The 19,341-nt window shown below is 38.5% G+C and overlaps 1 protein-coding gene across 2 annotated transcripts in view; it reads right to left on the reverse strand.

Annotated features, from left to right (window-relative positions):
• Positions 1-15,981, reverse strand: part of LRIG2 (leucine rich repeats and immunoglobulin like domains 2) — a 52,576-nt gene extending 36,595 nt beyond the window's left edge. For both annotated transcript variants that reach the window (XM_053457629.1, XM_053457628.1), the window contains exon 1: positions 15,658-15,981. In XM_053457629.1, coding sequence (XP_053313604.1) covers positions 15,658-15,839 — 182 coding nt within the window. In that variant the 5' untranslated portion in view covers positions 15,840-15,981. The remainder of the gene's footprint in view (positions 1-15,657) is intronic.
• Between the last annotated feature and the right edge of the window lie 3,360 nt (positions 15,982-19,341).

A 19,341-nucleotide genomic window follows, 5' to 3' on the forward strand; every position in this document is an offset into this window, starting at 1 on the left:
GGATTTTTCTAAAATCTACAGAGGGTTAAAAAAAATTCCTCCATTGGACCAATTCAGTAACAGTGCAAGTATCTCAAACACACCATTCTCTATTATTTCTGAGAATATGGTGCATTTTTTACTGTGGAAATTTAAAGCTATAGCACCCCAAATATCATCCCAGTAGACAGCAACTGGCATTTTTCAGCATTCTACAGAGGGTTAAAAAAAATTCCCCATTGGACCAATACAGTTACACTGCAGATATCTCAAACACATGCCCCTCTATTATTTCTGAGAATATGGTGCATTTTTACTGTGGACATTTAAAGCTATAGCGCCCCAAATATTAGCCCAATTCATAGCAAATGGGATTTTTAAAAAATCTACAGAGGGTTAAAAAAAATCCTCCATTGGACCAATTCAGTTACAGTGCAAGTATCTCAAACACACCATCCTCTATTATTTCTGAGGATATGGTGCATTTTTACTGTGGAAATTTAAAGCTATAGCGCCCCAAATATTAGCCCAATACATAGCAAATGGAATTTTTTAAAAATCTACAGGGGTTAAAAAAAATTCCCCCATTGGACCAATACAGTTAGACTGCAGATTTCTCAAAGACATGTCCCTCTATTATTTCTGAGAATATGGTGCATTTTTACTGTGGAAATTTAAAGCTATAGCACCCCAAATATCAGCCCAGTAGACAGCAACTGCCATTTTTCAACATTCTACAGAGGGTTAAAAAAAATTCCCCCATTGGACCAATATATTTACACTGCACATATCTCAAACACACCCCCTTCTATTATTTCTGAGAATATGGTGCATTTTTACTGTGAAAATTTAAAGCTATAGCGCCCCAAATATCATCCCAGTAGACAGCAACTGGCATTTTTCAACATTCTACAGGGGTTTGAAAAAAATTCCCCCATTGGACCAATACAGTTACACTGCAGATATCTCAAACAAGTGCCCCTCTATTATTTCTGAGAATATGGTGCATTTTTACTGTGGAAATTTAAAGCTATAGCGCCCCAAATATTAGCCCAATACATAGCAACCGTCATTTTTCAACATTCTACAGGGGTTAAAAAAAATTCCCCCATTGGACCAATATATTTACACTGCACATACCTCAAGCACAACCCCTTCTATTATTTCTGAGAATATGGTGCATTTTTACTGTGGAAATTTAAAGCTATAGCTCCCCAAATATCACCCAGTAGACAGTAACTGACATTTTTCAACATTCTACAGGGGGTTAAAAAAAATTCCCCATTGGACCAATACAGTTACACTGCAGATATCTCAAACACATGCTCCTCTATTATTTCTGAGAATATGGTGCATTTTTACTGTGGAAATTTAAAGCTATAGCGCCCCAAATATCAGTCCAGTAGACAGTAACTGCCATTTTTCAACATTCTACAGGGGTTTAAAAAAAAATTCCCCATTGGACCAATACAGTTACACTGCAGATATCTCAAACACATGCCCCTCTACTATTTCTGAGAATATGGTGCATTTTTACTGTGGAAATTTAAAGCTATAGCGCCCCAAATATCAGCCCAGTCGACAGCAACTGCCATTTTTCAACATTCTACAGGGGGTCAAAAAAAAAATCCCCATTGGACCAATACAGTTACACTGCAGATATCTCAAACACATGCCCCTCTATTATTTCTGAGAATATGGTGCATTTTTACTGTGGAAATTTAAAGCTATAGGGCCCCAAATATCAGCCCAGTAGACAGCAACTGACATTTTTCAACATTCTACAGGGGTAGAAAAAAATTCTCCCATTGGACCAAAACAGTTACACTGCAGATATCTCAAACACATGCCCTTCTATTATTTCCGAGAATATGGTGCATTTTTACTGTGGAAATTTAAAGCTACAGTGCCCCAAATATCAGCCCAATACATAGCAAATGGGATTTTTCAACATTCTACAGAGGGTTAAAAAAAATTCCTCCATTGGACCAATTCAGTTACAGTGCAAGTATCTCAAACACACCATTCTCTATTATTTCTGAGAATATGGTGCATTTTTACTGTGGAAATTTAAAGCTATAGCGCCCCAAATATCATCCCAGTAGACAGCCACTGGCATTTTTCAGCATTCTACAGAGGGTTAAAAAAATCCCCCCATTGGAGCAATACAGTTACACTGCAGATATCTCAAACACATGCCCCTCTATTATTTCTGATAATATGGTGCATTTTTACTGTGGAAATTTAAAGCTACAGTGCCCCAAATATCAGCCCAATACATAGCAAATGGGATTTTTCAACATTCTACAGAGGGTTAAAAAAATTCCTCCATTGGACCAATTCAGTTACAGTGCAAGTATCTCAAACACACCATCCTCTATGATTTCTGAGAATATGGTGCATTTTTACTGTGAAAATTTAAAGCTATGGCGCCCCAAATATCATCCCAGTGGACAGCTAATGGGATTTTTCAACATTCTACAGAGGGTTAAAAAAAATTCCCCCATTGTACCAATACAGTTACACTGCAGATATCTCAAACACATGCCCTTCTATTTTTTCTGAGAATATGGTGCATTTTTACTGTGGAAATATAAAGCTATAGTGTAATTTAGTTATAAATATAAAGGTCCTGGTATATGTCACTGTCAAACAACCCCCCAATATGTGTTCAGCAACATCTCCTGAGTATGGTGATACCCCACATGTATAGGTTTGTCAGATTGTTTGGCTGGTAAAAGGCTACTTTTGGGACATGCGTAATTCAGGTAGTCATTTGGTCATTCTGCCTCTATATCCTCTTTGGATCATCTTTGAAGCAGACTACTTCAATTTACCCCATCAAACCATATATTTTTGAAAACTAGACACCACAAAGTATTTCAAATGCTGGTATTTTAACCCTTTTATGCATGAGATTCTACCACCTGTCTTTCCCAAAATTTAATTTTGTATTTTTTTTCCACACAAATTGTACTTCAGGAATGAATTCATAGCTCCTGGTATGCGTCACTATCGAACAACCCCCCAATGTGTGTTCAGCAACATCTCCCGAGTGCAGTGATAAAAAAAATGCCATATTTTTACAGATATGTGCCATATATTTCAATATTCACTTGTGTTTAAATAAATGTCACTAGTTTTGCATAAAAGAATATAAAAATATTTATATTATTTAACCCATTAACGACCTTTGCCGGTTCAGGACCGTCACGGAAAGACGGTCACTTAATGACCTTTGACGGTCCACCTCCTAAACTTCAATGGTGTCGCCAGAATGCCTCGATCAGGAGGCATTCAGGTTCACCAAACACTTACCCTGGGATGGACCGCCGCTGCCAGTGATCTTCACCATCGGCAAGATGGCGACCGTCCTGAAAAAAAAAATACAGACGAAAAAGTTCGCTAGATGGTCTCCAGACCCTCTAGAGAACTCTGGCTCCACTTGCAGGTTGAATACAGGTACTGCACTCAACCATGCAAGTCAATGGAGCCCAGCTTTCTAATCACAATGTGATTAGTAAAATATTTTTTAAAAAAAGGAAAATAAAAGCTTAAAAAAAAAATGTGCTAACATTTAAAAATAATTATGCAGTGATGTCACCAGAGGAACCATCCAGTACCAGCAAAATGTGTAAAAAAAAATATTAAAAAAAAAAAAAAAAAGTTTATTATTTTGAGCAAGTCCTAAAATCTCAACATACAAAGAGTTAAAATAAAAGCACTTCAAATAACCAAGGGGTGTCTAATTTAATAAAAAATGGCTTGATGGGGTAAATTGGAGTGGCCTGTCTCAAAGATAGGGCGTAGGTACAGACTGACCAAAATAGAGAAAAAAAGCGCACTTCCCAAATGTGGGATTTTAAATCTCAAACAACCCGACAAACCCATGCATGTGGGGTATCACTGCACTCGGGAGATGTTGCTGAACACACATTGGGGGGTTGTTCGATAGTGACGCATACCAGGAGCTATGAATTCATTCCTGAAGTACAATTTGTGTGGAAAAAAATACAAAATTAAATTTTGGGAAAGACAGGTGGTAGAATCTCATGCATAAAAGGGTTAAAATACCAGCATTTGAAATACTTTGTGGTGTCTAGTTTTCAAAAATATATGGTTTGATGGGGTAAATTGAAGTAGTCTGCTTCAAAGATGATCCAAAGAGGATATAGAGGCAGAATGACCAAATGACTACCTGAATTACGCATGTCCCAAAAGTAGCCTTTTACCAGCCAAACAATCTGACAAACCTATACATGTGGGGTATCACCATACTCAGGAGATGTTGCTGAACACATATTGGGGGGTTGTTTGACAGTGACATATACCAGGACCTTTATATTTATAACTAAATTACACTATAGCTTTATATTTCCACAGTAAAAATGCACCATATTCTCAGAAAAAATAGAAGGGCATGTGTTTGAGATATCTGCAGTGTAACTGTATTGGTACAATGGGGGAATTTTTTTTAACCCTCTTTAGAATGTTGAAAAATCCCATTAGCTGTCCACTGGGATGATATTTGGGGCGCCATAGCTTTAAATTTTCACAGTAAAAATGCACCATATTCTCAGAAATCATAGAGGATGGTGTGTTTGAGATACTTGCACTGTAACTGAATTGGTCCAATGGAGGAATTTTTTTTAACCCTCTGTAGAATGTTGAAAAATCCCATTTGCTATGTATTGGGCTGATATTTGGGGCACTGTAGCTTTAAATTTCCACAGTAAAAATGCACCATATTATCAGAAATAATAGAGGGGCATGTGTTTGAGATATCTGCAGTGTAACTGTATTGCTCCAATGGGGGGATTTTTTTAACCCTCTGTAGAATGCTGAAAAATGCCAGTGGCTGTCTACTGGGATGATATTTGGGGCGCTATAGCTTTAAATTTCCACAGTAAAAATGCACCATATTCTCAGAAATAATAGAGAATGGTGTGTGTGAGATACTTGCACTGTAACTGAATTGGTCCAATGGAGGAATTTTTTTTAACCCTCTGTAGAATGTTGAAAAATCCCATTTGCTATGTATTGGGCTGATATTTGGGGCACTGTAGCTTTAAATTTCCACAGTAAAAATGCACCATATTCTCGGAAATAATAGAAGGGCATGTGTTTGAGATATCTGCAGTGTAACTGTTTTGGTCCAATGGGAGAATTTTTTTCTACCCCTGTAGAATGTTGAAAAATGTCAGTTGCTGTCTACTGGGCTGATATTTGGGGCCCTATAGCTTTAAATTCCCACAGTAAAAATGCACCATATTCTCAGAAATAATAAAGGGGCATGTGTTTGAGATATCTGCAGTGTAACTGTATTGGTCCAATGGGGAAATTTTTTTTAACCCCTGTAGAATGTTGAAAAATGGCAGTTGCTGTCGACTGGGCTGATATTTGGGGAGCTATAGCTTTAAATTTCCACAGTAAAAATGCACCATATTCTCAGAAATAGTAGAGGGGCATGTGTTTGAGATATCTGCAGTGTAACTATATTGGTCCAATGGGGAATTTTTTTTTAAACCCCTGTAGAATGTTGAAAAATGGCAGTTACTGTCTACTGGACTGATATTTGGGGCGCTATAGCTTTAAATTTCCACAGTAAAAATGCACCATACTCTCAGAAATAATAGAAGGGCATGTGTTTGAGATATCTGCAGTGTAACTGTATTGGTCCAATGGGGGAATTTTTTTTAACCCTCCGTAGAATGCTGAAAAATGCCAGTGGCTGTCTACTGGGATGATATTTGGGGCGCTATAGCTTTAAATTTCCACAGTAAAAATGCACCATATTCTCAGAAATAATAGAGGATGGTGTGTTTGAGATACTTGCACTGTATTTGAATTGGTCCAATGGAGGAATTTTTTTTTAACCCTCTGTAGTATGTTGAAAAATGGCAGTTACTGTCTACTGGGCTGATATTTGGGGCACTATAGCTTTAAATTTCCACAGTAAAAATGCACCATATTCTCAGAAATAATAGAGGGGCATGTGTTTGAGATATCTGCAGTGTAACTGTATTGGTCCAATGGGAGAATTTTTTTTAACCCTCTGTAGAATGCTGAAAAATGCCAGTTGCTGTCTACTGGGATGATATTTGGGGCTCTATAGCTTTAAATTTCCACAGTAAAAATGCACCATATTCTCAGAAATAATAGAGAATGGTGTGTTTGAGATACTTGCACTGTAACTGAATTGGTCCAATTGAGGAATTTTTTTTAACCCTCTGTAGATTTTAGAAAAATCCCATTTGCTATGTATTGGGCTAATATTTGGGGCGCTATAGCTTTATATTTCCACAGTAAAAATGCACCATATTTTTGGAAATAATAGAGGGGCACTTGTTTGAGATATCTGCAGTGTAACTGTATTGGTCCAATGGGGAATTTTTTTTTAACCCCCTGTAGAATGTTGAAAAATGGCAGTTACTGTCTACTGGGCCGATATTTGGGGTGCTATAGCTTTAAATTTCCACAGTAAAAATGCACCATATTCTCAGAAATAATAGAAGGGGGTGTGCTTGAGATATGTGCAGTGTAAATATATTGGTCCAATGGGGGAATTTTTTTTAACCCTCTGTAGAGTGTTGAAAAATGCCAGTTGCTGTCTACTGGGCTGATATTTGGGGTGCTATAGCTTTAAATTTCCACAGTAAAAATGCACCATATTCTCAGAAATAATAGAAGGGGGTGTGCTTGAGATATGTGCAGTGTAAATATATTGGTCCAATGGGGGAATTTTTTTTAACCCCTGTAGATTTTTGAAAAATCCCATTTGCTATGAATTGGGCTAATATTTGGGGCGCTATAGCTTTTAATTTCCACAGTAAAAATGCACCATATTCTCAGAAATAATATAGGGGCATGTGTTTGAGATATCTGCAGTGTAACTGTATTGGTCCAATGGGGAATTTTTTTTAACCCTCTGTAGAATCCTGAAAAATGCCAGTTGCTGTCTACTGGGATGATATTTGGGGCGCTATAGCTTTAAATTTCCACAGTAAAAATGCACCATATTCTCAGAAATAATAGAGGGGCATGTGTTTGAGATATCTGCAGTGTAACTGTATTGGTCCAATGGGGATTTTTTTTTTAACCCCCTGTAGAATGTTGAAAAATGGCAGTTGCTGTCTACTGGGCTGATATTTGGGGCGCTATAGCTTTAAATTTCCACAGTAAAAATGCACCATATTCACAGAAATAATAGAGAATGGTGTGTTTGAGATACTTGCACTGTAACTGAATTGGTCCAATGGAGGAATTTTTTTTAACTCTCTGTATATTTTTGAAAAATCCCATTTGCTATGAATTGGGCTAATATTTGGGGCGCTATAGCTTTAAATTTCCACAGTAAAAATGCACCATATTCTCAGAAATAATAGAGGGGCATGTGTTTGAGATATCTGCAGTGTAACTGTATTGGTCCAATGGGGAATTTTTTTTTTAACCCCCTGTAGAATGTTGTAAAATGGCAATTGCTGTCTACTGGGCTGATATTTGGGGCGCTATAGCTTTAAATTTCCACAGTAAAAATGCACCATATTCTCAGAAATAATAGAGGGGCATGTGTTTGCGATATCTGCAGTGTAACTGTATTGGTCCAATGGGGAATTTTTTTTAACCCCCTGTAGATTGTTGAAAAATGTCAGTTACTGTCTACTGGGCTGATATTTGGGGCGCTATAGCTTTAAATTTCCACAGTAAAAATGCACCATATTCTCAGAAATAATAGAAGGGGGTGTGCTTGAGATATGTGCAGTGTAAATATATTGGTCCAATGGGGGAATTTTTTTTAACCCCTGTAGATTTTTGAAAAATCCCATTTGCTATGTATTGGGCTAATATTTGGGGCGCTATAGCTTTAAATTTCCACAGTAAAAATGCACCATATCCTCAGAAATAATAGAGGATGGTGTGTTTGAGATACTTGCACTGTAACTGAATTGGTCCAATGGAGGAATTTTTTTTAACCCTCTGTAGATTTTTGAAAAATCTAATTTGCTATGAATTGGGCTAATATTTGGGGCGCTATAGCTTTCAATTTCCACAGTAAAAATGCACCATATTCTCAGAAATAATATAGGGGCATGTGTTTGAGATATCTGCAGTGTAACTGTATTGGTCCAATGGGGAATTTTTTTTAACCCTCTGTAGAATCCTGAAAAATGCCAGTTGCTGTCTACTGGGATGATATTTGGGGTGCTATAGCTTTAAATTTCCACAGTAAAAATGCACCATATTCTCAGAAATAATAGAAGGGGGTGTGCTTGAGATATGTGCAGTGTAAATATATTGGTCCAATGGGGGAATTTTTTTTAACCCCTGTAGATTTTTGAAAAATCCCATTTGCTATGTATTGGGCTAATATTTGGGGCGCTATAGCTTTAAATTTCCACAGTAAAAATGCACCATATTCTCAGAAATAATAGAGGGGCACTTGTTTGAGATATCTGCAGTGAAACTGTATTGGTCCAATGGGGAATTTTTTTCAAACCCCTGTAGAATGTTGAAAAATGACGGTTGCTGTCTACTGGGCAGATATTTGGGGCGCTATAGCTTTAAATTTTCACAGTAAAAATGCACCATATTCTCAGAAATAATAGAAGGGGGTGTGCTTGAGATATGTGAAGTGTAAATATATTGGTCCAATGGGGGAATTTTTTTTAACCCTCTGTAGAGTGTTGAAAAATGCCAGTTGCTGTCTACTGGGCTGATATTTGGGGTGCTATAGCTTTAAATTTCCACAGTAAAAATGCACCATATTCTCAGAAATAATAGAGGGACATGCCTTTGAGAAATCTGCAGTGTAACTGTATTGGTCCAATGGGGGAATTTTTTTTTAACCCCTGTAGATTTTTAAAAAATCCCATTTGCTATGTATTGGGCTAATATTTGGGGCGCTATAGCTTTAAATTTCCACAGGAAAAATGCACCATATTCTCAGAAATAATAGAGGGGCACTTGTTTGAGATGTCTGCAGTGTAACTGTATTGGTCCAATGGGGGAATTTTTTTTAACCCTCTGTAGAATGTTGAAAAATGCCAGTTGCTGGCTGCTGGGATGATATTTGGGGCGCTATAGCTTTAAATTTCCACAGTAAAAATGCACCATATTCTCAGAAATAATAGAAGGGGGTGTGCTTGAGATATGTGCAGTGTAAATATATTGGTCCAATGGGGGAATTTTTTTTAACCCTCTGTAGAATGTTGAAAAATGGCAGTTGCTGTCTACTGGGCTGATATTTGGGGTGCTATAGCTTTATATTTCCACAGTAAAAATGCACCATATTCTCAGAAATAATAGAGGGACAAGTCTTTGAGAAATCTGCAGTGTAACTGTATTGGTCCAATGGGGGAATTTTTTTTAACCCCTGTAGATTTTTTAAAAATTCCATTTGCTATGTATAGGGCTAATATTTGGGGCGCTATAGCTTTAAATTTCCACAGTAAAAATGCACCATATCCTCAGAAATAATAGAGGATGGTGTGTTTGAGATACTTGCACTGTAACTGAATTGGTCCAATGTAGGATTTTTTTTAACCCTCTGTAGATTTTTTAAAAATCCCATTTACTATGAATTGGGCTAATATTTGGGGAGCTATAGCTTTAAATTTCCACAGTAAAAATGCACCATATTCTCAGAAATAATAGAGGGGCATGTGTTTGAGATATCTGCAGTGTAACTGTATTGGTCCAGCGGGGGAATTTTTTTTTAACCCTCTGTAGAATGCTGAAAAATGCCAGTTGCTGTCTACTGGGATGATATTTGGGGTGCTATAGCTTTAAATTTCCACAGTAAAAATGCACCATATTCTCAGAAATAATAGAGAATGGTGTGTTTGAGATACTTGCACTGTAACTGAATTGGTCCAATGGAGGAATTTTTTTTAACCCTCTGTAGATTTTAGAAAAATCCCATTTGCTATGTATTGGGCTGATACTTGGGGCACTATAGCTTTAAATTTCCACAGTAAAAATGCACCATATTCTCAGAAATAATAGAGGGGGTTGTGTTTGAGATATGTGCAGTGTAACCGTATTGGTCCAATGGGGGATTTTTTTTGTAACCCCATGTAGAATGTTGAAATATGACATTTATCAAGTACTGCACTGCTATTTGGGGTGCTATATCTTTAAATTTCCACAGTAAAAATGCACCATATTGTAAGATATTATATAGGGGTGTGTGTGTGAGATATGTGCAGTGTAAATGTGTTGGTCCAACGGTGGAATTTTGTAATATATGCAGAAATGTTATAAAAGGTAATTTGCTAGATATGAGCGGATATTTACCTTTAATTTGTTTAATAAACGTATCTAATTTTGCAGGGAGATATATTTGTGTGAGAACTCTGCAAAATCCACTAAAAATTGTAACATTATATGATTATTATCACATTTCCAGGTCTAAGGCACCTTTTGCTAATCTAAAGAAAAAGCGTCTGATGGCATGACCACTGATTTGAAACTGTCTGATAGCTTGACTCCAGTAAAGCCAAGGAGGAGTGTCATGGAACCTTTAAACACACAGCAACACTAACGGCCACCTTGTTGACTCTCACCTCGACTTTAAGGGAGGAACGCCAGTGTGAAATGATTAATAGTAAAAACGCAACTACACCATAACCCCAAACCCGTTCACCCCTCGGCCCCCAAACTCCAATTTGGTCAAAAAAGTTAAACGGTAACGTGATAGCTCTGGTTATCCTCAAAAGCTTTGAGTTCAATATAAGAGCACAAAAGGCATAACTGATTCATTTATATTTAATCTGACAAAAATACTCACAATGCTTTACAAAAATAACGGTAAAAGACATACAAAAAAAATAAAAAAACAGTATAAAAACAAACAAGGATGAGACCATAGATAGAAGACAAAAAGTAAAATAATTAGTGGGAATGGGTGACCTATTCTTCTACTTCTCAGGCTCTGTATAAACCGTTCCTGCCATGTTTGATGGGATTCTGGAGGACACACTGTCACCACACAGAACATCTTCATGTCATGATTCTACTATGACAACAACCACATTTCTCAAATCAAAACTCTGAAGATACTAGTCCCCCTATAAGAATTTATGGTGCCTAGGACAAGACATCTAGTATCCTTTGAAGATGCCCTGCTTGGATGCACTTCATGCCCCGCTGATTTTAAGATACAGTCTAGCCAGGGCTCCAGATAACATTTATGGCAGGATGTGGCCTAAGAAATCCTAAATGTGTATTCTTCATGCAAGATGCCTTTCACGTAGGCATTTTGCATGGCAAGGAGCCTATAGATCGTTACGGGTTGGTGGAGCAGCTGCAGGAAGACAGCTGATGAAACTGCAACACGGGCCTTTCTAAAGCGCTTAGTGTGAGACTCCTCACGGTTTCTCAAGGTTTTATTCATAAGCTAAAAATTGTATTTATAATAATTTTTTTTAAAAAGCTCTCTTTTCTTTAACCACACTTATAAAGATAGAAATACAAAACAAGTTCCAACACTTTCTTGTTGAGAAGCCAACTCTATTTATGTTAATTTGTTGGGATAGGCATTCATTTTTATTTTAGTAGTGTTGTCACTCTACGTCAAAAATATTCTACAAAACAAAAACAGAGCTCCTGTTGTGAGACATTGACAGTTCCCACAGTGTACAAAACATGCCACTCAGAGAAGACTTAATGTTTTAGTTTCCTAAACAAGAGATTATCTTTTTTCATTGCTAACACACCCAAGCTTATAGATAGTAAGGGTTCATTATGTGAAAGAATGAATCAGGAAACTGCTGAGAAGACAATTCTTAGTTCTGTTGGATTTCGTCAATTTGTTGCAAATAACAGTTAGCATTTCTGCTCATCAGGAGATTGGGACATGCTGGTTTAAAGGGGACACTCCTTTCACCATATGCATGATAGGATATGATAGTTGCATCGTCCCTTCAAATTTTAGTGAGGGTCCCCCAGATTGATTCCATGTATGCAATTTTTTTCCCTACTAGTCATCTCCACTGTTGGCTCTGAGAATGCTGCAGGCTGCCCATGCACATGCGTGGAAAGCATTCCCATTGATTTGAAACTGTCAATGAGTAGAAAGAATACTAAGAACATTGAAGAGGGAAGCTCCAGGTGCAGGGCTGCAGCTTCCCTCTCAAGTGAATGTTTTTGGGGTTTTTTTTAGTTCTCAAAGAATGTGCAGTAAAGTACATTAATATGCATTTTTCTGTAGTGGAACTGTCAATTTGAATTGCACACTGATGTTCAGAGCAGGACACAATTCTGACAAACGGGTACACATTATTGCTACTCACAAGCGCCGGCATAACTGCAGGGGTCGCAGCTGTCACAGGGCCCATGCCTCTAGCGGCACTGCGACCCCTTCTTCCGGTCTCCTTGTACTGTCTCAAAATTGGTTAGAAAGGGCCCTTCAAACCTGGACCGCACTGATCCAGGTCGGAAGGCCCCTTTTTTTAAAACTATTTTGAACTTGCACAAGGGGACAGGAGTGTATCGGGGTCATGTAATCCAGAGGTGAAACAAAGTGTGCGAGCAGCCAGACGGCAAGCTACAGGAGCGGTGAGAGGTGAGCGGGGGCGGGAGGAATGTATGTATGTTTGCATAGATCAGATGTATGTATGTATGTATGTTGTATGCATGGACGCGTAAGCGTCCGTGTGCGAGCGCGTCAGCATGGGCGGGTAAGCGCGCGTGCGCGTCAGCATGGGCGGGTAAGCGCGCGTGCGCGTCAGCATGGGCGGGTAAGCGCGCGTGCGCGTCAGCATGGGCGTGGAATTGTGCATGTGGGTGAGATGGAGTGTGTGTTAGAATGAATGTGTACGTGTGTGTAATTTCTGTAACTGTATTTACATATGCGTGCCAAAGTGTATGCTGGAAGGGGGCAAGGGGAAAAGAAGGGCCAATGACGGCACAGGCCAGCTGTGAAGTTGGGAGGCCCACAGGGCAATTTTCCGCACCAGGGTGCTGTGGTCTCTAGTTACGCCCATACTCACAAGTAGGAGATAACTTTAATGGACTCCTTGTGCCAGTGACAGAAAAACTGCATTTACTTCCAAGACAATTCAAGATTTTTTATTATTATTATTATTTACATTACCAGCAAGGAACAAAATGTGAAAAAGCCCCAAAACATTTTGGACAGGCAAAACAGTATGGGAAACATTCAATTAACGTAACAGTACGCAGCAAATAACGAGCAGCATCTCAGAAACATATCACCATGAGTAAAAAATAAATAAAAGTTCTTTAATCTTTATTTAAATAAAACTATAAAACGCCACCCAATGTTTAACCGATTAAACCTTCAGGGGAACAGAAAAAAAATCTTGCTCTGAATTGTCAGGAAGTGCTCATTTCCACAAGGTCTCTTCCTTTATTAACGGCAGAGGAAACAATTAAGATGTAATCTGCCTATTGTTTGACACATATATGAGTCCCCCTACTAAAATAATAAGACATACATAGCCTTCAATTGGCAACCCTTTTTAAGGCCCTTTCCAGTGCAAGACAAAAATTACAAAAGCGTATAATATATCTCTACATAAGGACAGATGAAAGATTTCAATATTGGATAGTCTCTAGAAATAAGCTATAGATTATACACCGTTCACTTATAACATAATAACATTATGACCACTGATAATCTTGTTATCATGGCACCTGTCAGTGGGCGGGATATTTTAGACAGCAAGTGAATATTTCGTCTCGAAGCTTACAGGACCCGCTGATAACATCTTGGTACCAGATACCACGGCACATCTTCAGAGGTCCAGTGGAGTCCATGCCTCGACGAATCAGGGCTATTTTGGCAGCAAAAGGGGATCTACACAATATGAGGCAGGTGGTCATAACGCTATGGCTGATCGGTGTATGTGCGCCATAGTGTATGTTGGAGGGGTGGCAAGGAGCAATGATGACACAGACAAGCTGTTTGGGGGCAAAGGTGGCACAGATAAGCAGTTTGGGGGCACTGCCAAGCTGTAGCAAAGATGGCATGGACGGGCTGTTTAGGGGCACTGATAAGCTGCTTGGGGCAAAGGTGGCACTATATTGCTTAGCGCTATGGTTTCTAATCATACCCCTTATTCAAACTGTACGAGATGGAAACACTTAAAGTTGCTTACAGGCCATACAAAATATTTACATTTAACTAAAGGGATAAGGCCAGGGAAAACAGAACCAACAAAATCAAAAAAAAATCTCCAGTCCAAATGTTGATATCTTTAAAGCACAAGGGTTTCCATATATCACCTTTTAACAGCCTTTAATTATGATCCGTCAAATCGTTCTCATCTATGGTATCTAATCATCAATATAAGACCGCGAACAGAAAATAAAATGCTCAGCAAACAGAAAATAAAATGCTTAACAAACAGTGTCTAGTGCAATGCAGGTCAGCGTTTGCTCCAAACCAACAATCAGATACCAACTCAAAGCTGATGAGCATTTGAATTTGATGAAGATAAGTGATGGAGGCAAAAGATCTGTTACCTACGTTAGAGGAAGGCAAATGACACTTGTAGGTTATTCCCAGGCAGAAGAGAAACACAGATTCGTTAAATATGATACATCTCACTATTTTAGACCTATAAAAACTCAGTATGGTTTTGGTAGATAAGATGCAGAAACCCAGTATTTGTGGGGTAGTAGATGACAGGAAATACATTAGATATGCTACACTTGCTACTATTCGCCTCCTCTCAGCTTGTCTGGAGTAAAATATTATCACAGATTGTGAACAAAGATGATTGAATTGTTATAGTAAGCTCTGCGACTGGTGACAAAGTTCTGTGCACAATAGATGCTCTATAGGTTTGTAAAATGCATCACCATCAAATTTCTTTTGGACACAATATTTAGCTAAGAATCCCCTTAAAATTACCATTTTCTCCACCTTGTAAATGCATGGAGGATTATACAAAGCTGTACAGAGAACTGATCCATCCCAGAGTGTGTATGTATGTATGGTGTGTGTAATATATTATATATATATAATATATATATATTATATATATATCAATTTTCTTAACTTTGCGACACATTTACAGAAAAATACACGTCTATTATTCTGATTCCCGAATTCACACGTCTGTGCCAAAACAGATACAAACATTGTTTGGACAATAGCAACTTCCTGCGTGCCCCACTTTACGACCTGGAGCAATTCGTTTCATTTATCAAACTCAGGTGAGAGCATTTTTTTTTTTATATATATATTTTTTCAAATATTTGAAGTATTTCACCTCCTTTAGTGTGCCTAACCAGACAGACATGTGGCTGTCGAGCTAATAATGGGGAAAAAAAGTTTTGTGTATGTATATAATTAACCCTTTGTGTGAAAAAATGCATTCACACAGAAGAAAAGTAAATAACGTAACCAGAATTTTCTGATTACTTTTAACCTTGAAATTCGTTTTCTACCCAACATACAAAACTGCTTAAGAAGCTGTAGTTTCTTCATTGCATACCCATATCCCCAGTCCCATTTTGGGACTATTAAAAAGTGTGTGTTATATATATATATACACACACACACACACACACACATACGTTTTCATGTATTTTTAATGTATACCCTCAATATTTATAATTGCAAAAATTGGGTTAAGCCTTGTTTAAGGGATAAGCTGCTCATACATTCCATGGGAGGCGGGGTAATGGATGTTGTTATTTACTCACAGGCTGGTTATCCCCTCTGGCAAAGGCATTGCGGGGAGCCGACCTAGCCTCCTTCTGCTGCAGTCCAGCATTCTCCCCTCGCACACACACGGTGCTGGGCAGGAGGGGTCCGGAGCCGCGGCCTCCATCACTGGAAGTAGGAGTATTCCCGGCCCTAGTAGCAAAACCAAAGTAGCCGCCATCTTCGCTCCGTAAGTGGGAGTCTTCCAAATTGGGCCTTCGATACAACCAGGCCTCGATGTCACAAATTATTCCTATCGATACGGAGTATACGTATTTCTCCCGGTCCCAGGTACGGCTGCTCCGTAGGCTCTCGGTCGACGATAATCCAGTCTCCCTTCGCTGTGCGCGATGACGTAAGAGCTTCGCGTACATCACCAGACCGCCATTTTTGCTGTGGTCAGAGGTTCACTGTGTGTAATACGTTTCCATGTATGAGTGCTAAACGTTCCCGGCCAATCACACGGCGCACTTTTGCCAGAAAGTAGACATGAGAACGGAGAAATGTGTATTATTAATTGTATTATAAAGATCACCACCGGAAATCTTATTTTATATTGAACACACTATCCAGTGGCATTTTAACAACACCATGTCAAACTTTATGGTAGTAATTTATTTTGTGTGGTTTTTTTTTTATCACACACTTATTTTTTTATTGCAGTTCAGGTATGGATTTACAGCGCCTGGTGTATGTCACTTTCAAACAAGACCCCAATATGTGTTGAGCAACATCTCCCATGTACAGCGATACCCCCATGCATGGGTTTGTTGGGTTGTTTAGAAGTTATAAATGATAATAAAGTGTTGCGCCAGAATTCTAAATGTTAATAAATAATGCTGCAGTAAAACATTTAAAGATAAACTTCTATCTGACTCTTCCAGTCACCAGCTACTTCAGTTATTGCCAAAGTAGACAACTGTAGCACAAGCTCTGGTAGCCCGGCATTCCTCCAGCAAACACAGCACCTAGAAACCAATGAATACACAATAGGAAACCTGGTCAAATGGTGTAGTAAGTTACAAGTGTTCTGTAACTGTAATTCAGCAGCAGTGATCAGAAAGAAAGCATCATATGTTTGTCCATTTATCTAGAATCCTACTGCAGTTTAACCCCTTATCGTCCAATGACAGGCCAGCCTGTCACATCATGGCATTAAAGAAGCTTAGAACACCTAAACGGTGTTGCTGTAATGTTGAGGCATTCAGCAACACTGAGATCGGAATTAGGCGCCCCTCCCCGAGGCGCCAATGTCCGCCATACACTGTATGGCGGCGGACACCTGTTTAAAAAAAGTTTAGGAGTCGATCATTATCAAGATCAAAAACTCTGGCAAATGCTGGTGGTAGAATCTCATGCATGGAAAGGGTTAAAATACTAGCATTTGAAATACCTAGTCTAGTTTTCAAAATATATCGTTTGATGGGGTAAATTGCACTGGCTGGCATTAAAGATACCTGAAATACCAGCAGAATGACCAGATTTGGAAAAAAAAATGTTTTTGAAATAGCAAAATGCTACTTGTACTTATTGCCCAATAGCTTGCAGAAAAAAAGCAAAAAAATAAAAACATTGGGTATTTCTAAACTCAGGACAAATAGTAAGATTTATTTAGCAGGTTTTTCATTAGCTTTTTTGAATGAGTAAAATATTTTTCAAATAAAAGTGATATGAATATTTTATTATTTTATAGGAAATTAGAGGATATGATAAAAGCCCTTCTTGTCCTGAAAAAAACAATATATAACTTGTGTGGGTACACTAAATTGGTAAGTAGAAAATTATAGCTAAACATGAGCACCACAAAAGTGTTAAAACAGCCTTGGTACCAAAGGGTACAAAAATAAAATAAAAAAACAGCATGGTCCTTGAGTGGTTATACAGACTATAAAGATTTTGTAGAAGTCTTTTAACCTTTTTCGTGATCGGGTGTTCCAAAACACCCATTAGTATGAAGCTGTTAAACACTAACATGAAGAAAGTAAATCAGGGCAATAGGGAGTACATCAGTGATGGCTATTAATGCATGACTACAAGTATGTGAGTAAAAAAATCTCAGTAAATCTACAGGCATGGAAGCAGACAGACGCTGACACCTCCAGTGAGTCACGTAATACCTATTGTACCCCAATAATGTTTGTATGACTGCTGTACTTATGATAAAGTCCCCTAATTAAACAGTAAACTGGAAAGCGCTAAGTAGATATGTTACAGCTAAATACGTTTACCATATATTCCGGCGTATAAGACTACTTTTTAACCCCAGAAAATCTTCTTAAAAGTCGGGGGTCGTCTTATACGCCGGGTACTAACCGAGTACCGAATACTTACCCAGCTGGAGAGTCCCACGAAGCCACGAATCTCTAGGGGAGGGGCGAGTGGAGAAGCCGCCTCCCCTGGGCCGGTCTTCAGGGCCGCGCCGAGGTAGGTGCAAGATCGTGATCTCTCCAACTATCCCTGATCAGCAGGGCTGGTTGGGGAGATCACGACCTCCCTCTAACTAGCCCGACATTAGAGAGCTCGAGGTCTGGCACTTCAGACCTCGGCTTCCCTGCTCCCTAATCACTACGCGCCGGCTATTGATGCCGAGCGCGGTGATGACGTCATGTACCGGCTCTCGGATCAATTGCCGGCGCGTAGTGATGAAGGAGCAGTAAACAGAGGTCTGACAGGACAGACCTCGCGCTCCCACGAGTGGATGGAAGAAAGAAGATAGAAGATGAGAAAGGTAAGAGATGGGGAGAAAGGGGTGTGAGTGCAGTGTATGTATGTTGGTGTGAGATGGTCAGTGTGTTTGTAAGCTGGTGTGTATATGTATGTATGTATATATATATATATATATACACATGTGTGTGTATATATATATATATATATATATATATATATATATATATATATATATATATATATATGTATATACATGTGTGTGTGTGTGTATATATATATATATATATATATATATATATATACACACACACACACGTGTGTGTGTGTCTGTATATATATATATATATATATATATATATATATATACACACAGACATATGTATATATATATATATATATATATATATATATATATATATATGTGTCTATATATATATATATATGTGTGTGTGTGTGTGTGTGTGTGTGTGTGTGTGTAAAGGCAGGGGTGTGTGGTGAGGGCAGTGTATAAATGTGTATGTATTGACAGGCGTATGTTAGTATGTGTAGATATAGATTATATATATATATATTATATTTATATGTGTGTGTGTGTGTGTGTGTGTAAGGGCAGTATATGTCTGTATAACAACCAGCCAATCACCGGTAAGGTACATCGCTTGCCGTGATTGGCTGGTTGTTGTACGCTGGGTAGAGGGGTAGTCTTATACGGCGAGTATAGTCCAAACTCTATATTTGAACTGGAAAAGTTGGGGGTCGTCTTATACGCCCAGTCGTCTTATACGCCGGAATATACGGTAATCCTTGCGGCCCCTTATTTATAGCAGAGGCACATGGCTTGTTACCCTATGAGGGGGCAGAAATGAAGCTTTTCAATCACATAGTCGCACCATAACATGGGGTAAAATTATGTTTTTAAAGGCCTCAGGCTCTCTGTATTAACCCTTAGTCCACCGGGCAGCCCCAAGAACTCTCACAATACCGGGGCATATAGTCACATCTCTCTGAAATCCCCG

Source organism: Spea bombifrons, chromosome 2, assembly GCF_027358695.1.
Source record: "Spea bombifrons isolate aSpeBom1 chromosome 2, aSpeBom1.2.pri, whole genome shotgun sequence".
Taxonomy (NCBI): Eukaryota; Metazoa; Chordata; class Amphibia; order Anura; family Pelobatidae; genus Spea; species Spea bombifrons.